This window comes from Sebastes fasciatus, chromosome 2 (assembly GCF_043250625.1).
Source record: "Sebastes fasciatus isolate fSebFas1 chromosome 2, fSebFas1.pri, whole genome shotgun sequence".
Lineage (NCBI taxonomy): Eukaryota > Metazoa > Chordata > Actinopteri > Perciformes > Sebastidae > Sebastes > Sebastes fasciatus.
Genome location: NC_133796.1, coordinates 4,886,914 through 4,912,184, shown reverse-complemented (window position 1 = coordinate 4,912,184; position 25,271 = coordinate 4,886,914). Strand labels below are relative to the sequence as shown.

Sequence of the window (25,271 nt, the reverse complement as noted above, 5' to 3'; positions counted from 1 at the left end):
TAATATTGAAAATGATAGTAATTAATGTTCATCTTGCTCTGTCTCCCTCAGTCATCGAAGCCGTCTCTCTTCAGGGGAGGAAGGAGGAGACCAGTCTGCTGTCTACAGGCTCCTACGTGATAGGAAACACCTCCTTAGACTTCCAAAGAGGGACGGAGAGGCAGACGCTCAGGACACACGGCCCACTCAACGCCGACTACATTATCAAGGTGAAACAAAGGAAAAGAGGAAGTTTATAGCAAAACAGCCCGTAGGACTTTTTGGCTTCTGATGTACATATTTTATTAGAGATACCACATAAATAAATCAGTCTGTTGCGTAATATTTAGCTATGCGGGGAGTTTTTTGTAATGAAGATTGTGAAGTTGTTGCCAGCGGCACTTCTTGTATCACAGTTGGAGAGGCCTTTCTTAATCTAAATAGAAGTAAATCTTCCAATTTGTAATGACTGTATTATTTCACAACCCCTTTTATGTTGCTGTTCTAATTAAGATGAGCACTTCAGCGTAACTGGGCCTCCACACAGTCAGATGTCTTGCAAAGATGAAGGCATTTTTTAATGACTTCACCATTGGGACCTCATTCTAACACCGTTCTATTGTTTTAAAGGATAAGTCTATTATATTTTCTTCTGGTGAACAAATCCCATGTGCAGACCCAAACCAACAATAAAAGTATCCCACTAACAAGTATTGTGTGTCCATCCAAAGCCAGATAGACACTCACCGGCCACTTTATTAGGTACACCTTGCTAGTACCGGGTGGTCTTCTGCTGCTGTAGCCCGTCTGCTTCAAGGTTGGACGTGTTGTGCGTTCAGAGATGGTATTCTGCATACCTTGGTTGTAACGAGTGGTTATTTGAGTTACTGTTGCCTTTCTATCATCTCCAACCACTCTGCCCATTCTCCTCTGACCTCTGACATCAACAAGACATTTCCGTCCACACAACTGCCACTCACTGGATATTTCCTCTTTTTCGGACCATTCTCTGTAAACCCTAGAGATGGTTGTGCGTGAAAATCCCAGATCAGCAGTTTTTGAAATACTCAGACCAGCCCGTCTGGCACCAACAACCATGCCACGTTCAAAGTCACTTAAATCCCCTTTCGTCCCCATTCTGATGCTCGGTTTGAACGTCAGCAAGTCGTCTTCACCACGTCTAGATGCCTAAATGCATTGAGTTGCTGCCATGTGATTGGCTGATTAGCTATTTGTGTTAACAAGCAATTGAACAGGTGTGCCTAATAAAGTGGCCGGTGAGTGTATTTTACTCCTCTGTGCCATAGAGCTCAATTGTTGTCCAGGAGCCCAACCAGAGCATTTCAGACAGAGGGTGAAAAGAGCCGGTATGAGACAAGTAAAGCGTTTTTTTGAACATTAAAGCAGGTAAACATGTTCTAGTAGAAACCCCAAATACAAGTACGCACCTGCTACAAGCATAATAGGTACCACATGTTGAAAAATGGTGGTGAAAATAATCCCCAATAAATGCACTTTTTTTTTTACTCCTGTTTGAGTAACATTTGCTAAAGGAGGGAATTACTGAACCATTTCTAAAGAAGTAGTTCAGAGTCTGGGGAAATATCCGTAAAGCTTTCTACTGGAACTCGGTCTCGGTGCAGTGACTGTGTGCAGCTTCTCGGAAGCTTGTGGTCACAGTGAGGTTGCCAGGTTTGGTACCAGTGGGCCTGTAAAGAGATCTGACTAACTGCCTGAATAAGAAGTGCTCCCTAAAAATGTTGAATGATTCTTTTAAAATATGTATTTGTGACCGTTTTGTGTCTGTGGCTTGGGGCTGCATGACAGACTTTTCATAGGACTTGTTGATGATAACAAATATAAAGATTAAAATCAGCTATATCCTTTAACATGGAGCCAATGTCATCATGTAACATGCAGGATTTAGATGACAGAGCGGTTACTGCATCTTATTCCCATCAGACAAGTTAAGCTATTAAAGTGGCCTATATGTTATATATTGTCAGTATCCGTGTTGATACGACAGATTTGATTTAATAGATGTGTTAAGAGTGTGATCCAAATCCTCCATCACTTACACTTTTATCTGATGCGGATGAAAAGGATTAGTCCAGTTTATGTTGGAACCAAAGCTTTTGACTCCCGATATCCACTCAGCCGACTGCAGCTCCGCACTTCACAAATCTCAAGTGGATATAAGAGAAACATTTGAATAAGACTTTTCCCCTCTGGATCTCAATTCAAATACAGCTGTTACAGTCTGTTCACACGCTTAACCGTTGAAAATGATGTCACAGCTGCCACCGCGGTATGGGACTCACTGCGAGTAGATGTTGTAACAGCAGTTTCTGGTTACGCCATGCGTGGGGGTAGGAAAGGATAGAGGAGAGGAGAGGATAGATGTAGGGGGAGGAGAAGGGTAGGGTGTTGCAGATGAAAGTGTTGGTGCTGTACTGTTGGGTTGGATGTTTACTAAGGGTGTAAGAAAACATCGATTCACATGAGTATTGCAATATTATGTTTTGCGATACTGTATTGATTCTCCAAAACGCTGTATCGATTTTTAATTAAATCTTAAGCCGCCGGCTGATCCGGGCACTATTCTGTCTTTCGGAGGTTGTAGCCAGCTCAGTTTTAAAGCTAGAGTGAAGATACTGGCATCATATGATACTAAAAACCCTAAAGAATCCATTGGTACCAACCACAGAAAAACCGGCATGGACATTTTCAAAGGGATCCCTTGTAGGGGTGTAACGGTACGTGGATTCGTCCCGAACCATTCATTTTTATTGTTCAGGTCAGGCCATTTCAGCAGAGACATTATAATAATGAAAATAAAATAGAAATAATTTGTTTCACTTTCGTATGGCACTTTGTAGGCGGACGTTTTACTGGCGTCCTTTGATAGTACATCAGTCACCTTCAGTCCAAAACACAAGTTCTTACAAGTTTGTCAATACAAGTTTTTTGGTGACAGTGTCGGCTCCATGGTAGCTCCGACAGCAGGGTTGCCAGGTCTGTGTGACCAAACCAGCCCAACAGCCAATAAAAACAGCCCAACACCAGAACTCAAAATATCCCCCTGCCAAACACTGCTTTTAAAGTCCAACAGCATTGCTGTCAATGCCAAATGTATTTTAATATCTACAGAGTAACACCATAAATGTTTAGTGTGCCAGCATTAAAATCAGTTTTCCCTCAACAGTCCTTTAACCGAGGTCCCAAAATGGCCTTTTTAATTAGATATAGTATATTATCATAAATAAACTATAGCTCTGTGAACATGTAGCTTTACACTAACCTGTGTGTGACATGTCCCATGTCCATGTGTGTAGGCTATGGGCTGATCTAAAGTCAGTTTGATAGGATTAGTTTTTTGGGGGGATATTATTCATGTAATTTGCGGCAAAATAGGTCTTCCAATCCAGCGGACACAAAATTCAACCTGCGGCAACACTTCAAAAGTAGCCCAATTCCGCACATACTGACGCTTTGTCAGACCGCTTGGTGTCACTTTTCGGTTGCAGTAAACACGTTATGAATTAAACAAAAACATGTGCTTAGGTTTAGGCAACAAAACCACTTTAGTTAGGTTTAGGAATATACAACATAGTTGGGCTTAAAAGGGTGCCTTGTGCGTCGGTATCTAACGCCAACGGCCGCGATAAAGTGTCAGTTTTTGACGCACTGGGAATGAGAACGGGTGAACTGGTGATAGATATAACATATCACATTCTGTGTTTGAAAGGTCAGTTTATAGAAGATTCAGTAGTTTGGTCCGCGAGGCCAAAGCTTCAAAGTTTCGCTGAATGACTTACACATCAATTACATCATCAAAAGAAAAGAAGGGGCTGTTGGAAAGCACTCATTTTCTTATCTAAGGCGGCTCCCTCCCTTTGAATTAAAGAGGTGTAATTCTTTCACTTACTGAACAACTTAGTGAAAGATTAGAAAGATTTCAGTTTGTGTCAAAAATACTAGCCAGAGATTTCAGGGGGATGTGATCTCACTGTTTCAAAATCACTGACACTACTTTGTTTAACTTTACATCTTTCCTACGGAGCCCAGGAGTGGCCATAGAGAGAAAACATATATATATTGAGGCCACAATTTACACATTTTTAGATATAAAGATATAATTCGTTCCCATGTTTTAGTGAATTTGTGCACAAGAGCTAAGTGTATAGAGGCTGCGTGACCTGCTGCAGTCTCTGGAGGGTTGTTGCGCGTTGTCAAGCCGTCATTACACACGGGCACGGCAGATCTGCTGGTTACATTTTGTGCAACCAGCATCAGACTGTTGTACAATAACCACAAAACCGCCCGTGCCGTAAATGTGCACATTAAATGTGTTTTTTTTATTAATTATTCTACACAGTTCCTTCTGCACATCAACAGGCACGTCGGCAAAAAGTTGTGAATCACTTAAAACTTCTGCTCCCTCAGGACCCTCCGTTCGTCTTTCACCTGTTCGTCATCTTTTTTCAAACAAGGCCGGCTAAAATATTGTCTGTAGCTCCACATTGTTAATTAGAATAGCCTACAGGTAGATGTGTCCCAGTGTCACTGTCAGTGCGTCATGACGAGGATAGCCAAGTGATTAAAGAAGGTGAAAGTAGTGAATGTGATAAGTCATGATTGTCACAGCCTCTAATGCACCCACTTATAATAATGGCTTCTTTCCAGTATAGCAGGCCCCTTTGCTCTACTTTCCTCCCCTGTTCTGTCCTCTAATCTCCTCTACCCTACACTACACTGCTTAACATGACGCTGTTCCTCTCTACTGTTCGTTCACCCTGTATGTTGTGCAGATGAAGTACGGTGGCGCCAAGGACACAGTGGTCCAGTTTCTATTCTACCAGCCAATCAGGTACCAGTGGAGAGAGACGGACTTCTTCCCCTGCTCGGTCACCTGTGGAGGAGGTGAGGTGACCATCATTCTTTGTGTTTGAGTAATGGTTTGACATTGTTTGAGTTTTTATTGATCCTCAGCTTTTGTGTATCCAGCTTCATCTGTGTCCGCTCTCCTCCCCCAGGCTATCAGCTGAACTCTGCAGAGTGCACAGACATCCGATCCAACCAGACCCTGCCTGAGCATCATTGCAACAGCTACCCTGAAAACACCAAACCCACACCGAAACTCAAGGAGTGCAACATGGACCCCTGCCTAGAGAGGTAGAGAGCAATACTAGTTGCTACATAACTACATTTATGATCAAACTGATGAATGTTCTATGACACAGTGACGGTTATGGAAAGTTAAAGTCACATCTCCTCTCTCGCTGATTATCTTCTCAGCTCATCTCAATGCTTCTTTTATGAAGGGCTGGATCGATGGAGGATTTAATCACGAAAGCTTAAGAGCAGAAATGCTAAATCAGCAGTGCAGTGTACCACTTTATTATAACCTTGAAGAGCAAACTGCTATTAATAAGCACTCTGTGTGGACTTACATTTAGCTTTCCCAAGATTCTAATAACCTCATGACTAGGACTAATACCTGGATGGATATCACAGTCTCATACAGTGTTTTCTGATATTTTCTATCCTCCAGTGATGGATTCAAAGAGGTGATGCCGTATGATCACTTCCAACCTCTGCCTCGGTGAGTCACCATTACAATCCTTCATTCTAAAAAGTTACTTTACTGCTGTCTTTCGTCTATTGTTTGACATGTTTCCAATTTGGCCGGGGTGTTGGCTGAGATCTAACACAGGACGTGAGTGGGCAGCAAGTGCTCATAATTCTGTGATATGATTACTGGTTGGAATACATCCACTGAAGCACCCTGAAGTAGGAGAAGTAACAGTAAATAAGAGTTACGGAGAGTCACCTGAACACGTCGAAGTCTCGGGGAGAAATGCTGTAAATCCTTCACAAAAGTTGCTTGGAGGAATTTATCTACATGAAAAAGTGACGTGACAATTCTGCCAAATTTATTACAGCCTTGCAGTTTCATATTCCTACTAGAAAATCATTTATGTTGTATTTATTAATTTATTGGTTGTGGTCACTTTAAATGTTTAATTTTTTTCTTAAATTCTACACATTCTTACATTTTTTTTTTTTTTTTTTTTTTAAATGTCAGAGAAATAGAGCAGTTTTCCTAAAATGAGATTAAAATATCTCAATATATTGAATCGTAACCTCTGTATCATGATACGTTACATTTAGTGCATAGATTTCAAAAGTTGCAGATCAAATTCCTTGCCTGCCTTCGTGAGTTAATTGTGATGGTAAAAATAAAAAAGTCCTGATGAGCATATTTATGAACAATGGAAATGTGTTTTTAACCACAAATCACAGGGAAGGCCATAATAGAAAATAAAATATAGTCAGGCCTTCACTGCTCCTCAAAAAAAGTCTACCGTCCCTTCCTCTAAGCCCCCCCCATCCCAAAGAAATAAATTAAATCCCAACTCAACGAGCAAACGGTGAAAAGAAATCATCTTCATTTCATTGTGTCTTAAAAGCAGTTACTCTCAGTTAGTGCTCTTCCACAGCAGCTGTCTCCCAAAGTAAAGCGTTACCCATCAATCAACACTTCTCCTCTCCTCAGTCTGACTTCCATCTATCCATCGGGGAGAGACTGCTCCAGTTTTGCATATGATTTATTTTTTATTTTTGAATTCCTCCCAAAAGTTAGTTGGCTGTGCGCTCCATCCATGTGGTGTTTTGAGCTCTGTGAGTTCCCATCAGGTGCGACTGCCTGCCTCACACTCCGTCACAGGGAGAGAACCATAATAAGTTTCCCCGTTTCCTTTAGACTTCGCTAGTCTGTGTAGCGCCGCAGCACGCTGCTGCACACCGGCATATGTTCAGTGCAGAAATGTGTGTGTGGAATCGGTGCCGAGAGAGAGTTCATTGATGTGAGTATACCCGTACTGTGGGTGTGAGGCTTTTTTCCCCAGAGGACCCGCTTGACTTTAATCTCTGCTGAAGTCCAACAACTGTTGAAATGTTACAGTGAATTATATTATCACTGCTATGTGCTGCACACTGGATGCATTTTTATTGTGTCGACTGTCATCTAATAATATAACTGTAAATATTACAGTATTGCTTTGTACCTTAACAATTGGGGAAATGGCCTCATTTTAATTTAAAGGGGAACACCACCTAAATTAAAGCCTCGGAGAATACTCTCTCTCAAAGCCAGAAACCAGAGAAGTAAGTCTCAAACTTGTGATGTCATAGGGCAGAGGTTCCCAAACGTTTTGGGGCCAGGGACCAAGCCCCCCAGGAAGAACGCCGGTCGTAGATGCCAATTTTCATAGTGGCCAAACGGCGGTACTACAACTTCCGTGTCCGTCACGTGATGCCATTGGGCCCAAAAGGACTTTTTCCCATAGACTTACATTGGGAAAGAGACGTCTGTAACTCAGCGGATAATTTTTTTTTTGAGGTGAATCAACTTCCCAGTACAAACACTTGAATAGCCCTTATTTAAATTTCATGCGCCACTGAGCAACTCTCATAGGAATGAACGGGGCCCCGCCTCCAACGCTATATCCAGTTCTCTTTATTCATCCATGGCTAACACGGGGAGAACATGCAAACTCCACACAGAAGGGCCGCAAGCCGGGTTTGAACCTGCGACCCTCTTGCTGTATTAGTGTATTTTGTAGGAGCACCCAGATCATACAAGAGTTCAGAGGACTGATTCTTTGTATTTTCAGTATCCAGAGGTTTGATGTGGTGTTTTGCTTCATTGAAAAAACATTGTTATATTTTAAATTTAGGTTTGGACATTTTATGAAGATCAAACAATGTTCGATGCATCTTTAAATGACATGAGGAAGCATTAATTGAGCTCTGCTCCTGTCCTGTCCTGTCCCGTGTTGTGTTGTGTTGTGTGTGCAGCTGGGAGCAGGGCCCCTGGACCCAGTGCTCGGTGTCCTGCGGTGAAGCCGGCGGCTGGCAGGACCGCAGCGTGCTGTGCGTGGAGGAGGACACCCACGGACAGTTCTCCCAGGTGGATGAGTGGAAGTGCACCCACTCCCCCCGACCTACCACCCGACAGATCTGCAACACCTTCGCCTGTCCCCAGTGGGTGGCCATGGAGTGGTCTCAGGTCAGTGTTAACACCAGCCGTAAACTCATCTGAGCAACCAGACGGCTTCATTCAGAGGTTTAAAATTCACCTTGTTTTTTATTAAATTCGTTTTCCAGACTTCCAAAGGGGGAATAAGATCAATCTGAGGGGTCACAAGATGATTAACACAGGAAGAAAGCAGAATTTTATTATTATTTTTACTATTAATTTCATTATTTTACAGCCTTTTTCCCATTTCTTAAAAATGTCTGAATCATTTTACTTCTTCACTATTCAAATGGCCTGAATGTGACTGAACTGGTCACAACCGGTAGACGTATAAACTGGTAGGATCACAAGTAGAGCCAAAACATATTGGGAATCGATAATGAAAATAACTGTTAATCGCTTGAATTGATTGATGCCACTTGTAAAGTGTATAACATGTGAGATAATGTGTGTGTGTGTGTGTGCTGCCGTCCCGCTGCAGTGCACGGTGACATGTGGTCGTGGCCTGCGGTACCGGGTGGTTCTGTGCATCGACCATCGTGGGCAGCACATCGGAGGCTGCGAAGCGTCGCTCAAACCTCACGTTAAGGAAGACTGTCTGGTCCCCATCGCCTGCCACAAGGCCCGAGGTAGGACACTAAGAACTGACAGAGAGTCTCTGTGTGTGTATTATAAGGAAGCTAAGAACATAACGGACAGGCTTTAACCGGCCAGTAGGGGTTGCAAGTGATCAACAACTGCAATTTCTCGCAATCTGCTGGGCTAAAAACGAGCTTTACCGTGTCTGTTGCAGGTCACATTTTGACCCTTCGTGGCTCAGAAACTGACATCCATAGTTTGGTCTCATTTTGATCCGGAACATCTGCAGATTCATTCCATATCCGATATGTTAGAATCCACTAAAGTTAGGCACGATACGAGATATATAAATCCCTGTTTTTGTTATCTTCACCACCATCGTGACGGTTAGGGAGCCGGGAGGGACGGCTGAGTGATATTCATCTCTTCTTAGTTTGGGAGGAGAGAGGGAGACACGCCTGGTGATGATCTGCACTCTACTGACTGCACTTTTCTAGTTGTACATGTATGTGATATATGACTTTTACATCCCATTAGATACCTTATATTATCTGCACTCTGAAAAATACATAGCAGCGTTGCATACACGTATTATATACTGAACATTTGGGTACAAAACTACAGACCATGCAGTACTAAAACATTGCAACATACTGATCCAAAGGTCAATTTAAAATAGAAGCCACGTAACATACATGTTAATACAGCACAAATATAATATAAAAATGTGTTTCTTACTCTTATAGTGTTTGATATATAGTAGGCTGAACGCACTGTAGTTATGACTCAGGGTTTTTTTTCAGTCATGCTTAGCGCATTAGCTGTGGTGTGTGTGTGTATGTGTGCGTGCTGTCCTCGATGCCCACCAGTCACCACCTCCACCATAAAAACAGCAGGCTTCATTTGCATCAGCTTCCATCACGAGGCCTTAATTTATGATCCGTCCTCCACCGTAAACGAGCATCGCCGCTCATTAAACTGCTGGATTCTTTAAAAGCTCGTCATTCTCTCCCAGAGAAGCTCAGAGTTTTGCACGCACGCATGTGGACGGTACGTCTCTAAATGCCACTTAAGAGCTTTCGTCCATAATAATAGACCTCTGTATTAGACGCAAAAACTCAGATACCTCTCTGCGAGACACGGGCACAGACCTTTACGCCGAGTTCCACTTAAAGAGAATACAAAATGATGGACTGTACATAAAGATATTAGCTGGCTTTTGGGCTGAAGGGTGATCGGGTTTTGGGAAATGGTATTTATTTTTTTAGTTGCAGCCCAAAGTGCTTCACAGCAGTAAAAATAGACATAAAATAAGCATAAAATAATAAAATAGTATGAAATAGCGATGCAGAAAGTAAAAAAAAAGAAGAAAAAAAAGGGTAATAGTAATGAATAGCATCATAAACATCAATAAAAATAGTGCGCATTTAAGACACAATCACAGTGGGAGCGTAAAGGGGTGGAATGCATCAATGAAATAGCCTCACTTTTAACTGCCTTACGTTAAAAAAACGGTCATTAAATTTTTCCCATCATTCATACATATTGATTTTCATCATCTATAATTATTTAGCCTCATGGTCCATTATCAGGGAAAAAGAACAAAACATTATACATGCCCAACACTGGACTATCGATCAGCTGCTTAAGCGATCTATTTTTAAATGGTATTTGGATGAGGATTTGCTGCAGGATTGACGTCTGTAAAGAGGGCAGTGATTGATGGCAGGATAAATGTCGCTGCATTTGGTAATTATAAAAACCCAGGTTTAGTAGAATAAATGCTGTTACTGAAGAATGTGCCCGTGCCTAAGGCGAGTCTTTTCTCTACTGGTAACCATGACAGTTTAAGATGCATGATGTCTGTGTTCGTCCTAATGGCAGAAAGTGTTCTGTCCCCAGATTTATAAATCTCTCTTGTGAGATTTGTAAAAGAAAAAGAAAGAGACAAATAGTTACATCACAAATTCATGAATGTGTCGGCCATATGCAGAGGACAGCAGTCCTGTCTCTTTGCTTTCCTCATCACTATCAACTTATAGCAAATAGGACCAATTTGTCAAGTCTGAGAAAGATCAAATACTCATGGAACATGCACATAAAGTGTACCTATAATATAATGCAAGTTCAGCAACACATGCTGCTAAGTTTTTCGAGAGAAGTGCGAGAAGTTGTGCTGTGCTTGCTGTGATTTTCTTGGCGCGGCGAAAAGCCGTTGTTGCGCCATGCCAGCCGTTGGAAATAATGGGTTTCAGAGCGGCCGTCGCCACATTCTGTGTGAAAGACCCACAAGGAAACATGTTGACCGTAGGTATTTTGAAAGATCAGGTCATTTTTAGGTGAGATAATCCTTTATTATATGTTGATGTAAAGTGTTAGAGCCATGCAGTAGGTCCACGCCTACTCACCTCCTGCTGGGACAGCTCTGAGTCCTGCAGTAGACAGGATGACGTCCCCAGGTTATACAACTTTTTGGGTCCAGGTAGGATCCTCTGATGTGCTTGATGAGTTCAGGCCCTGATCGCTGGTGTTAGACTGGGATGATTGGAGGTGTAACTCATTTTCTGTCTCTCTTCTGTCAGAGTCCCTGCCAGTGGAGGCCAAGACGCCCTGGTTAAAACAAGCCCACGAGCTGGAGGAACAGCACACTGCTACAGAGGACCCCACGTGAGTTCACACACATTTACACACATAGACAACATGCATTGCCCATAAATTGGGGGCTCGTCCGGGACGTCGATATAAGAGAACCCTAAGAACCAGAAGGGCCACATCCCCTTAAGTCCTAATGTTGTGCTCTCTCTACCTAAAAGTGGAAATTTGTATATATTTTAAAGTTTTACACTTTATTGTTTCATGACACCGCCCCGTCTGTGCATATACTGTACCAGTCAGAATGGCATTGCTCCACTGTCTACATAGACATACAGTAGGGCATTTTCACAACAAACCATCGTCCGAATCAGAGTGAAATTTATAGTTTTGGTTCTATTTTAGTTCTATTTAGTCTGGTTCGGTTTCACATTATTTGCTGAAGTGCGTATACGAAATATCTGAAATATTTCAGCTTGAGTGAGTCAGGTACAATGTGTCTCTAAAGCCTATCAGTGTTGAGATTCTCCTCCTGTCGTCACTGACGTTCTGGTGTTATTGAATCAGAAATGGAGGAAAATAATCTTGTATGTGTCTGTGGTCACCCAGAGCTACGATAGTACATCATTATCTGTACAGAGACCGGACCAAACTCTGTGTATAAATGTATTATGACTGTCTATGGTAGAAACAACAACGTCGCTGCCGTATTTATGCCTAGACTTTATCTTGAGTGTTGATGGAGCAGCTGCATAGCCTGGCACTGATCGATCCAAACTCCATTTAAAAAACAAGCATTTTAAAAGTTGTTTGCTTGTCGTCTTGCGGACAGACCTGACCAAGCATGTATTCACACTTTTTAGAAATCAACATCATTATGTAGTTATTTCGGATCCTTTTGATCTGTTTATTGCAATTAAATCTCAGCACATCTGTTTATTTTGGGTTCATACCGCAGCAGCGACGTGTGGCTCGCTGAATACAATGGATACAGTTTGCTGAATTCACCGCGCACCATTCTGGTGAGATTCTCATTGTGACTTCATGAAAGTGACTAGGGTGCTAATTCAGGCAAGATACAGACATTTTGAATAGTACATTTGCATGTCTGAAAGATTCTATATAATGCCAGTAGATTCAGCATATATGCACTCTTTATTCATGCTAATCAAACACTTTTCAGGCACATCGCCCTACACTCACACACAGCTTATCCAGGGCTGTGTGAATCTGTCCTGCTCTGTTTCCTCTCTCTTTGCTGCTGATGATAAGCATGTGATTATTGCCTGCTGCTCCGGGCCTGGTCAGCTCTGATAGCCTCCCTGGGATCCATCAGTTCTCAGAGATCACACACACCTCAAACACTTTGCACACACACCTATGGCAAATCTCCATCACATGCAGCCCGGTAAATCTTATGTAAGCCACATTAATTTGATGAGCATGTGAAGCTCAGCTCTGGTGGTTACCCTGCATGCTACAAAACCCAGGGTTAATACCCCTGCATGCATTAAAGGGATATTCCAGCTAAATTAAATCTAGTATCAAAGAGTATAACAATCACACACGTCCCCCTGAAGGTTTGAAGGGTGGCTCTGAAGAGTTTGTAACTTGAATTTTAGAGGATGCCCTTACCAGAGAAACATGATTTATGTGTAACTTTTCTTGACAACTTTTCCGAAATTTCGCATACCGAACCGAACGTCCTGTGTTTGGGACAAATTAACACACTGTTCCACCCCTAGTACCAACTGTACAGTGTCGTGACTTTAGACCAGGGGTCAGCAACCTGCAGCTCTTTAGCTCCTCTCCAGTGGCTCCCTCTGGATTTTTAAAAATGGAAATGAATAACTGTTTTTTGTTTACATTTTCGTTTTTATTTATCATTGTTGTAGGTCTATGGTACGACGGTACGACCGAGAATTAGGGCCACATTGAGGGAAAAAAAAAAAATCTGAGATTTCAAGAATAAAGTCATTATATTATGAGAATAAAGTCAATATTATAAAGTAATAATTTCACAAGTTATTTTCTTTTTTTCTCGTAAAGTTATGACTTTATTCTCGTAATATTACGAATTTTTTCTTGTAAAGTTACGACTTTATTCTCGTAATAATATGACTTTATTCTGTAAATCTCAGATGTTTTTCCCTCAATGTGGCTCTAATACTCCGTAGTACATTGTCTCTTTGGCCCTCACTGCATTAGACTTATATACTATATACTTAGACTATAAACTGTGTTACCTTCATCACAATGATCAAATGTTTTGCAGCTCCAGACAGATTTTCTTTTCTTTTTTCTTTTGCCTAAAATGGCTCTTTTGATAGTACAGGTTGCCGACCCCTGGTTTAGACCAACAGACCATGGACTATATGGCACAGACCTTAGTTGTAAGCTAGCTATAGTAGCGATGCACCAACTGTGTGTGTAGGAGTGTGACTGTGTGTGTTTGTGTTCAGCTCAGCCTCTGACTGAACTCACCAGAAACAGTCTCTGTTGTTATTTCGTTCCAGTCGTTCTCCTTTTCCTTTGTCTTTGTGAAGCAGATTCATAAATCCCTTCTGTAAACAAGCATTTTTTGCTCAAGTCGACACATTTTAAAATGTTCGTGAAGATAAAGGCATGCAGAATGCATTGCAAAGGGAAAACGATCAGATCAGCCAGAACACATCTGTAGGAGGTTGCATTGCGAGTTCACCTTTACCTCCACCTTTTACCTTTATCTCAAACCTCCTGTCAAAAAGTCCTTCCACTGCAAAGGAAGAAAAAATAGAGCTCATATAGCAGCGTCGCTTCAAGCTAGTCAAGGGATTGCTACAACGTGCAAGACATGCATGAATGTTAATAATCGTTAATGAGGTTTTTATTCTCTCTGATGTCATGTGACCCATTCATGCAGGGTTTTCCTTTAATTTCTCACCCGTCTCAAGAGAGCCCTACAGAAAGACTCACCTCCAGGGAACCTCTGCTCTCTCTGCTCACCCGTGTTCGGTTGCTGTAACAAGCTCACTGTCACACATTACCTCTGGTGCATCTGCCAGTCAGCAGCTTTAGGATTTCATTACATGAAGCAGCTGGAGTTAGGGTGGAAGGGGAAGAGACTCAGTGAACTGAAGCAAGTCATCATAGTCATGTTATCTGCCGTGTACAGATTGGAATGGAAAGTAAGAATGCATTGTACTTAAAACGTAGTTCGGTTTGAGGTACTGGCACTTAAATAAACTTAAAGAAGCAGCTGAGAATTGGATCCAGATAAGGAAAGTAAAGCATACAACAGACATAATCCCAAAACTGCAAAAAACAGAGTTTGCTCTGAGTGACCTTCATTCAAAGAGGCCTTAGATAAGATTTATTTATTTCAAACTAGTGCTCCCCAAGGTCATACTGGAAGCGTGATTATAGTATAAGTCAGTCAGTCCTTCAGGAATTCTGCAGAGCCTTCGTTGAATTCATACTGGCTTTCAATATAACAACATGGTTTGGAGGGATGAGTGCTATCAACCTGAACCTCCTCAACAGGGTTGTTGGAGGATCAGCAGCAAGATCATCAGGCAGAAACAGGAGCCACTCAGCATCATCCATAAGAAACAGATGTAGAGAAGGCCTCACAAATAGCTAAAGACACTACACACACCTTCAATACTGTTAGCTCCGACCCCCCTAGACAGGGGCATAACATAAATGGGGGGCTCGTACGGGATTTGAACCCCGGACTTCTTGCACCCGAAGTGAGAATCATACCCCTACTAGGGCGGCTGTGGCTCAGAGGGTAGAGCAGGTTGTCCACCAATCGGAAGGTCGGTGGTTCGATCCCCGGCTGCTCCGGGTCACATGTCGATGTGTCCTTGAGCAAGACACTTAACCCCAAATTGCTCCCGGAGGCATAGCCATCGGTGTGTGAATGAGTATTTAGATTAAATCCTGATGGGCAAAGTTGGCACCTTAGTAGCCTCTGCCATCAGTGTATGAATGTGTGTGTGAATGGGTGAATACTGACATGTAGTGTAAAGCGCTTTGAGTGGTCGGAAGACTAGAAAAGCGCTATATAAGTCCAAGTCCAAGTCCATTTACTACAACCTCATGCCCTCCGGACGTTGATATAAGAGAGCCCTAAGAACCAGAAGGGCCACATCTGGTTTTGTCCCTACCTCCATCTGTCTACTGAACTCTTAACCCCCAAAAACTGAAGGACAGTTCTCGTGATCCCTCTCCCCGCTTGAACTGTATGAGGACAGCTGGAAAGACTTGGATGTGACCCACTTGCAAAGCCTCCATTGGGTTGCTCATTTTGGCTGGAGTGTCCCAAGTCAAAAGGCAAAGCATCAGTAAGCCTCACACTGGAAGGGTAATCTTTCCAACCACCACGTCTCTGAAGACTCTCCATGTTTTCTCCCATGTCATACGCTTTGTGACAAACTTGCAGCGATATGGTATGGTATGGGACAAGTGGGTCCAGCGATCACCCTTTTTTACAATGCAGACCCCCTCGTGTCTGTGGATGAATGTCTGGTTGCATTTTGTGGGTCGCTGTCCCTTCAGATAACGTATACCAAACAAACCGGACAAATACGATATCAAAATATGGGCAGCATGTGATGCACAGTCCAACTATGCCTGGATTATGCACCTCTCTCATGTCTCTACTTTTACTATCAAATAAAGGCAGAAAAAGCATGCACTTGAATCCATAAACGCTTTTGCAATTTTACATGTTACCATCATATGGATTGGTTTTCCATAAAAATGCTTACTCAAAATCTAGTAGAGCGTCTGTAAGTCCTCCTCCTCTTTCAACACCGTGGAACAGAGGCTGCAGTACATGGGATACAAGAAGGAAACTCAACGCATGCTTGTAGTGACAGGAGATACACAGCATACACACTGTTTTTATGGGAGCATATTAACAGTAAACAGACAGCTCCTCAGTACAAGCAGTAATACTAATAGATACTGACATGTTTACACTAGTACAGCGGTAATGGAAGCCTCAGTAACACGGGGTCTTTGCTGCGCTGAAATCTCTGCAACGAACTTTAATATAAAAGCTCAATCACAACATGAAAAACAAGTCTGCCCAGTCTGCAGTATTCTACACGCCATGTTGAGGATGGAGAGAACAAAAAACAAAGGGAAACAGTGGTGCCAATGAAATACAGATTGCATCATATCTCTGTAATATATATATATATATATATATATATATATATATATATTGTGCAGGTGATCAGTCTTCTTTAACTAATTTTCTCACTATCAATCACCGATTAATATCTTGCCAACACATTCTCACTCCCAACTCGTCAAATACCTGCCGCTCGGCATCGGAGACCAACACATGGGACACCCCTTTTGCGTCGCACCAGGGACGGCGTGTCAATATACGCTTGTTACGTGCATAGTGTCCTTTCAAAATAAACTTCAGTTTTCACAGGAACTAAGGTTTAGGCAACACAACCACTTAGGTAGGGTGGTTGACGTTAACTTCACTGGCTAGCGACTCACAAGACTCACGGTGTGACGATACCGACGAGTGACTAAAGACTGATGTGATAAAATAAGTCAACTTTATACTTTTAGTTTCACACGGCACACGAGAACAGCGGCCTCCTGGTTGAAAGTGTTGTGTTTGTTTGACCCATCCACCACCACCACCCCTCCCACATGCTGTAAGCTGACTCTCACACTGCGAATACTACGTTACTGTCTGTTCATGTACAGACAGCGGCATTTGTAAATGGAAAAAAAAACATTTTCCACACAGTTCAACACAGCTGATAATCTGACTGAGCACATACCTATTCTCTTCTGTTTGCTGTTATTCTGCTCAATTCGTCGTTTATATGTGCTGTCAGTTTAGACATTGCTTTGATTGTTTGGTAATCATCTCAGAAAGATGCTGGAGATCCCGAAAGCCTGTTCAGGCAATCAGCCCCACTTGGCATTCAAATCGGTGCCATCTGCTTTCATTGGCAAAGGCTTTGGGCACGAGTATTGTTGCACTCTCAGGGCACTTTAGATTGCGAGTGTGGGGCTATCCCCACATAGCGGCTTCTCAAGCCAAAAACAATTAAAACACCATTTGAACTATTCTATCCAGCCACTGACCTTAAATTGTAGTACAATGGTCAATAACAGCAGCAACCACACTTTATTTCTGTTGCTAGCAGGTGGGACTTTGCTCCACTTGCCCCACATGATCCGCCACCTCTATGTACAGAAGTATGGAGTTCTTGCATTTTATGGCAAATCCAAAGGGCATGCTCCAATGTTTTATCAGATCATTTTCAGCATTCTTGGTTATCTTAATATGCACACCCTACCACTCTACCGCAGCGCCATCTAGCAGGTGTTGTCAAAAAAGCACCGGAGTTTCGCCTCTTTGCTTCGACACTCTTTGCCATGGCTCTCTCTGTATCCAGTATGTTCTCCACCTCTGTGTTCAGGTTCATACCTGGGCCCTGGTTACCCTGCAGCACCACCTGTGGGCCTGGCAGGCAGACTCGGGAGGTGAAGTGCCGGGTGCTGCTCTCATTCACCAAGACGGAGGTGGACCTTCCGGAGGAGGAGTGTGGCGAGGACAGACCCCAGCTGGAGAGGCCCTGCAACCAGGGGCCGTGTACCAAAGCTCCAGGCATCTCTGCAGGCCTCCAGGACCAGGAGGTCCCTTACATACAGACAGATGAACTGTACAGCTGGGACTACAGGGGCTTCACCGCCTGCTCAGCCACGTGTGCCGCTGGTGAGGTTTCTCAAATGGACGCTGGCAGTTAAAATGCTTTTGTCCATTCCTATTGTCCTCTCATGTCCAACTGGTTCTTGTCTGTGTCCTCTGCCCAGGGAAGCAGACAGCAGTTGTGAGGTGTGTTAACAGGAAGCAGAGAGTAGAGGTGGAGGACTCTCTGTGTGATTCGTCCAGCAGGCCGCCAGTAATGATCCGCATCTGTTACCCTGAGCCGTGCCCCCCAAGGTGAGAGACCACAAGGTCACAGGACACATAGAACAAGCCAGCCGCAGTGGGGGGGCGAGGGTGAGTGAGGTCTGTCTGTGCTTGTGTCCAGTTTAACTTTGAACTCTCGATCACACATATGACTATTGGCTGCGTATTTCACACAGCGTTCTCCCTCCCCTTCCGGGCAACGTCACTGCATCCTGTGCTTACTGCTGCCCAAGATAATTAATAAAACACTTCATTTTACAGGTCCGCACATTTCATGGTAATTAGATGATAATTAGCAAGTAATCTATTTAAAATTTCTTTGGAATTACTACCAAATTACCCCAATATTTACCTCAAAATTGATCAAAAATGACTTTATTATAAACATTATTTAATTATTTAATTCCGCTATAACTGGTAATTAATTTAATACATTTTCAGGAAAAGAATACAAAGTTAATTGATATGCTTTATTTACATGTTTGCTGGTAAATAGATAATAATTAGCAAATAACTTCTTTGAAATGTCTTTAAAAACTCCCTGAATCATGACGTTAGCTACCAGGTTACATTTGTGTTGACAATAAGTCACACAATGGTGAGATTTGTGTCTGATCAGAAGTGTCTTCTATTAGTTTTCTACCTCCGATGAAGAGCAGCGAAACAGCCGCTTCTCAAGCCTAAGGGCCCTATTTGAACCATTATTAAATCATGTTTATAATAAAGTGATTTTTGATCAATTTTGAGGTAAATATTGGGGTAATTTGGCAGTAATTCCAAAGAAATTTCAAATAGGTTACTTGCTAATAATCACCTAATTACCGTGAAATTTGCAGACCTGTAAAATTATCAAAAAGACTTAACTAAGTTAGGTGGAAATTGAAGGGTTTTTGGTGACACTATTGGTTGCTAGACCACAATCAGGGAGTTTATCTCAAAGATTCTTCTTTGTTTGCCAACACTCAGTGTGCAGGGAACAGGAGCTCATGTTTCTTTTCCACAACTTAATGAGATTTGAAAGAAGGGAGGGGAAAAGGCCTCCGGACATCAAAGCTGACGTCAGCAAATCTAGACCCAGAAACCAGGAGATTATGATCAGAAAACCAGTCCCTTAATCACTATTACAGTCCTTCTAATAAGACCCAGTAATTTGTAACATACACAGCGAGCACGTGGTTCCAATATTTGCAGCAAACTCTTCTGTGCTGTGGTCTCCTTTAAAAGAATCCTTCATGCCTTCTACATTCACAGAGAGCAGAGAGAATGAACCGCAACTTTTAAAAAAGGTAAATCATTTTCCTTACCATGTTAGAATAACTTGGAAATGAAGTTCATTGATGGAGTTTAGAGGAAAACTAAACAGAGCTGCCTGCATCGCTTTGAATAAACACTGGGATTACAGCTCGGAGTGCAGTCAGAGGGTTCGGGACCATTGCAGAGAGCTGGTTCTTTGTAGACTGATTTATATGCCATATTTGGCCATCCAAAACAAATACCTTACTGAATAAACACAATAAGACGTGCGGTCGGGCGGGGGCTATAGTGAAGTGGTCGGGCTGGTGGAGAAACACAAGTAGACTGTGTGGCTCCTGGGTACAGGGACAGGCTTTTACAGCAACACAAACGGATCTTTTGCTGAAAAAAAGATATATGCATCAATAATAGAAACATGTGGACTTTTCAGTATTTTAGTCCACCCAAAGGCACTTCTAACAGGTAATTGTTTTTTTATTCAGATAATGGATAAAAATATCTTGCGGGTTCAACAGCTCCATCAGGGGACCCCAAACTTCCCTTTCCCGGGCCACATTAACCAGCTCTGACTGGAGGATCCCGAGGCGTTCCCAGGCCAGTGTGGAGATATAATCTCTCTACCTAGTCCTGGGTCTTCCTCGTGGCCTCCTCCCAGTTGGTCGTGCCTGGAACAGCTCCCTAGGGAGGCGCCCAGGGGGTATCCTTACTAGATGCCCGAACCACCTCAGCTGGCTCCTTTCAACTCAGAGAACATAGGTGAGAGTAGGAACGAAGATTGACTGGTAGATCGAGAGCTTTGCCTTCCGGCTCAGCTCTCTTTTCCAATCCCATGTTCCATAGTCCCCTCACTCGCGAACAAGACCCCGAGGTACTTGAACTCCTTCACTTGGGGTAAAGACTCATTCCCTACCCGGAGTAGGCAATCTATCGGTTTCCTGCTGAGAACCATGGCCTCAGATTTAGAGGTGCTGATCCTCATCCCAGTGAGTGCTGGAGGTCACAGACCGATGATGCCAACAGGACCACATCATCTGCAAAAAAGCAGCGATGAGATCCTCAACACACCGAACTGCAAACCCTCCTCTCCCCGACTACGCTTCGATATCCTGTCCGTGAATATCACGAACAGGATTGGTGACAAAGCGCAGCCCTGGCAGAGGCCAACCCCCCCCGGAAAGGAGTCCGACTTACTGCCGAGAACCTGAACACAGCTCTCGCTTTGGGCGTACAGAGATTGGATGGCCCTGAGAAGTGATCCCTTACTCCCGCCACACCAAAGTTTCAGTTTATTCGTCCATAAAGTCATTCGTACTTAGCTCCACCCTCTCGTGTCACTTCCGATTGCAAATAACCAAGATGTGACCACCAAAATGCCAAACTCGAGGATTCAAAACGGCAGTTAACAAACCAATTGGGTGACATCATATGCACTACATCCACTTCTTGTATACAGTCATCACAACACAGCTAAGTATGGACTGTCAGAACCAGATGATTCAAATAAGCAGAGAAAGGACATCCACTTTTCTAATGATCTTCAGTACAGACATCAGTCTGATGTTTGCAGACAGCTGGCTAGTTAGCATTAGCTACAGAGCTGGGCAGATAGAGAGAGTGCAAACAAAGTAAGTGTGCATACGTATATAGTGTAAAATATAAACCTGATTTTCATGATGTAGACATTTTACATGCAAAAACAAATACTTGAGTTAATGCAATATATTACCCTAACCCTACAAACGCCTATATGTCACATTGTTTTCCTGTGAAGGAAGTAGATCTGATGTAGTTGCTGAACAATACTAGTGTGATTCAATAATTACTTGGCCAGATGCCTGACATTTTAAAGCTTTCCAGCTCTGGGGTCCAGAGTTTAGGTGGATTTACCCACCGCTTGATGAAACCAACCCGGTCAGATTGGAGGCCAGCAGGCGGGTCAGCGGGTGTGTTAGTGGCAGCTTGCAGACTTCCCACTTATTTTGGCTTTCTTGTCCCTCTGGCAGTCCTGGAGACACAGGCTGGATTCTCCTCCTGCTCTGGGAAAATGATTAGCTAATAACACACAGCTCCAACATTAAGCAGCACACACAAGTGAATTTCTGAAAACTGTATATGACTTTGATATAAGGCTTAGTATCTCTCCGGGAACCATCACCTTAACGTGGTGGAGAGGTTTGTGTGTCCCTATGACCCTGAGGGCTGTGTTGTCTGGAGCCTCGTGCTCCTGGTAGGGTCTCCCATGGCAAATTGGTCTTAGGTGAGGGGCCGGACTAAGAATGGTTCACAAAAAACCCAATGACGACACGAGGCAGAGGAGGAGTTACCCGGCCCGGAGGAAGCCCGGGGCCCACGTCTGGAGCCAGGCCCAGACGGAGGGCCCGTCAACGAGCGTCTGGTGGCCGGGCTTGCCACGGAGCCCGGCCGGGGATACCCCGAAAAAGGAACGTGGCACCCCCCTCTTCTCCATCCTGTGGGCTCACCACCTGCGGGAAGAACCGCTTGGGTCTGGTGCGCTGCCACACGGGTGGCAGTGAAGGCCAGGGACCTCGACGGACTGGACCCGGGCGGCAGAGGCTGGCTCTGGGGACGTGGAACGTCACCTCTCTGTGGGGGAAGGAGCCGGAGCTTGTGCGGGAGGTGGAGCGCTACCAGTTGGATCTGGTAGGGCTTACCTCTACGCACAGCCTCGGTTCTGGAACCGTACTCTTGGATAGGGGTTGGACTCTATTCTTCTCTGGAGTTGCCCATGGTGTGAGGCGCCGGGCGGGTGTGGGGATACTCACAAATCCCCGGCTGAGTGCCGCTACGTTGGAGTTTACCCCGGTGGACGAGAGGGTCGCCTCCCTACGCCTTCGGGTTATGGGGGGGAAAACTCTGACTGTTGTTTGTGCGTATGCACCAAACAGCAGTTCGGAGTATTCGGCCTTCTTGGAGACCCTGAATGGAGTCCTGTATGGGGCTCCAGTAGGGGACTCCATAGTTCTCCTGGGAGACTTCAACGCGCACGTGGGCAACGATGGAGACACCTGGAGTGGCGTGATTGGGAGGAACGGCCTCCCTGATCTAAACCCGAGTGGTCGTTTGTTGTTGGACTTCTGTGCTAGTCATGGATTGTCCATAACGAACACCATGTTCGAACATAAGGATGCTCATAAGTGTACGTGGTACCAGAGCACCCTAGGCCGAAGGTCGATGATCGATTTTGTAATCGTATCATCTGATCTGAGGCCGCATGTTTTGGACACTCGGGTGAAGAGAGGGGCGGAGCTGTCAACTGATCACCATCTGGTGGTGAGTTGGGTCAGAGGGTGGGGGAAGACTCTGGACAGACCTGGTAAGCCCAAACGCGTAGTGAGGGTGAACTGGGAACGTCTGGAGGAGGCCCCTGTCCGAGAGATCTTCAACTCACACCTCCGGCGGAGCTTTTCTGGCATCCCTGTGGAGGTTGGGGGCATTGAACCCGAGTGGACGATGTTCAAAGCTTCCATTGCTGAAGCTGCGGCGGTGAGCTGTGGTTTTAAGGTCTTAGGTGCCTCAAGGGGCGGCAACCCTCGAACACCGTGGTGGACACCGGTGGTCAGGGAAGCCGTCCGACTGAAGAAGGAGGCCTTCCGGGATATGTTATCTCGGAGGTCTCCGGAGGCAGTTGCAGGGTACCGACGGGCCCGAAGAGCAGCAGCCACTGCCGTGACGGAGGCAAAGCAGCGGGTGTGGGAGGAGTTCGGAGCAGCCATGGAGAAGGACTTTCGGTCGGCACCAAAGTGCTTCTGGAAAACCATCCGGCACCTTAGGAGGGGGAAACGGGGAACCATCCAAGCTGTGTACAGTAAGGATGGGACACTGTTGACCTCAACTGAGGAGGTAATCGGGCGGTGGAAGGAGCACTTTGAGGAACTTCTGAATCCGACCAATACGCCCTCTATGGTAGAGGCAGAGCTGGAAGCTGATGGGGGACCATCATCAATTACCCTGGTGGAAGTCACTGAGGTAGTCAAACAACTCCACAGTGGCAAAGCCCCGGGGGTTGATGAGATCCGCCCAGAAATGCTGAAGGCTCTGGGTGGGGAGGGGCTGTCTTGGATGACACGTCTCTTCAACACCGCGTGGAAGTCGGTGACAGTGCCTAAGGAGTGGCAGACCGGGGTGGTGGTTCCCCTTTTCAAAAAGGGGGACCAGAGAGTGTGTGCCAATTACAGGGGTATCACACTGCTCAGCCTCCCTGGTAAAGTCTACTCCAAGGTGCTGGAAAGGAGGGTTCGGCCGATAGTCGAACCTCAGATCGAAGAGGAACAATGCGGATTCCGTCCTGGCCGTGGAACAACGGACCAGCTTTTCACTCTCGCAAGGATCCTGGAGGGGGCCTGGGAGTATGCCCATCCAGTCTACATGTGTTTTGTGGACTTGGAGAAGGCATATGACCGGGTCCCCCGGGAGATACTGTGGGGGGTGCTGCGGGAGTATGGGGTGAGGGGGGCACTTCTCAGGGCCATCCAATCCCTGTACGCCCAAAGCGAGAGCTGTGTTCGGATCCTCGGCAATAAGTCGGACTCGTTTCCGGTGGGGGTTGGCCTCCGCCAGGGCTGCGCTTTGTCACCAATCCTGTTCGTGATATTCATGGACAGGATATCGAGGCGTAGTCGGGTGGAGGAGGGTTTGCAGATCGGTGTGCTGAGGATCTCATCGCTGCTTTTTGCAGATGATGTGGTCCTGTTGGCATCATCGGTCTGCGACCTCCAGCACTCACTGGATCGGTTCGCAGCCGAGTGTGACGCAGTCGGGATGAGAATCAGCACCTCTAAATCTGAGGCCATGGTTCTCAGCAGGAAACCGGTGGTTTGCCTACTCCGGGTAGGGAATGAGTCCTTACCCCAAGTGAAGGAGTTTAAGTATCTCGGGGTCTTGTTCGCGAGTGAGGGGACGATGGAACGTGAGATTGGTCGGAGAATCGGAGCAGCAGGGGCGGTATTGCATTCGCTTTACCGCACCGTTGTGACGAAAAGAGAGCTGAGCCGGAAGGCAAAGCTCTCGATCTACCGTTCAATCTTCGTTCCTACTCTCACCTATGGTCATGAGGGTTGGGTCATGACCGAAAGAACGAGGTCGCGGGTGCAAGCGGCCGAAATGGGTTTCCTCAGGAGGGTGGCTGGCGTCTCCCTTAGAGATAGGGTAAGAAGCTCAGTCATCCGTGAGGGACTCGGAGTAGAGTCCTTGCTCCTTTGCGTCGAAAGGAGCCAGTTGAGGTGGTTCGGGCATCTAGCACGGATGCCTCCTGGGCGCCTCCCTTGGGAGGTGTTCCAGGCACGACCAGCTGGGAGGAGACCACGGGGAAGACCCAGGACTAGATGGAGAGATTATATCTCTACTCTGGCCTGGGAACGCCTCGGGATCCCCCAGTCAGAGCTGGTTAATGTGGCCCGGGAAAGGGAAGTTTGGGGTCCCCTGCTGGAGCTGTTGCCCCCGCGACCCGATCCCGGATAAGCGGTTGAAGATGGATGGATGGATGGGAGTATGACTGTATAGCTCCAGTCATTTTCAAACCTTGATATCATACTTTTCCCTGATTTGACACCGGCTAGAATGTCATCACTTGCTTCACTGTGGCTACCGGCTTCTTTCTGGCCTGGGTGCTGCAAAACAGTTGGAAAAATAAGCCAATGGATCTTCCAGAAATCAATCTCTGAAGCAGCCAAAACCCCGTGTCCCCTTTATTTCAACAATCTGATTGCTCACTTTGATATAAGACATAAAGATGAAATGACATTGAAACAAAAATCTGACTTTTCTCCCTCAGTCAGCAGCTGCCTGTCTGTGTGAGGTAGTACAGAGGAAGTTGCCATAGTCATCTATAATAACAAAGGTTGGTTAAAACGAGTATAAGCCTGG

At 44.9% G+C, this 25,271-nt stretch overlaps 1 protein-coding gene and 1 long non-coding RNA gene across 2 annotated transcripts in view; one reads left to right on the top strand and one right to left on the bottom strand.

Moving 5' to 3' along the window:
* Window positions 1-11,273, top strand: part of LOC141782833 (ADAMTS-like protein 3) — a 133,983-nt gene extending 122,710 nt beyond the window's left edge. The window contains exons 9-15 of the mRNA XM_074659609.1: window positions 52-209; window positions 4,791-4,902; window positions 5,016-5,154; window positions 5,534-5,584; window positions 7,843-8,053; window positions 8,505-8,652; window positions 11,185-11,273. Of these exons, the coding sequence (XP_074515710.1) occupies window positions 52-209; window positions 4,791-4,902; window positions 5,016-5,154; window positions 5,534-5,584; window positions 7,843-8,053; window positions 8,505-8,652; window positions 11,185-11,273 (908 nt within the window). The remainder of the gene's footprint in view (window positions 1-51; window positions 210-4,790; window positions 4,903-5,015; window positions 5,155-5,533; window positions 5,585-7,842; window positions 8,054-8,504; window positions 8,653-11,184) is intronic.
* Window positions 1-25,271, bottom strand: part of LOC141783034 (uncharacterized) — a 589,922-nt gene that overhangs the window by 342,771 nt on the left and 221,880 nt on the right. The window lies entirely within an intron of this gene.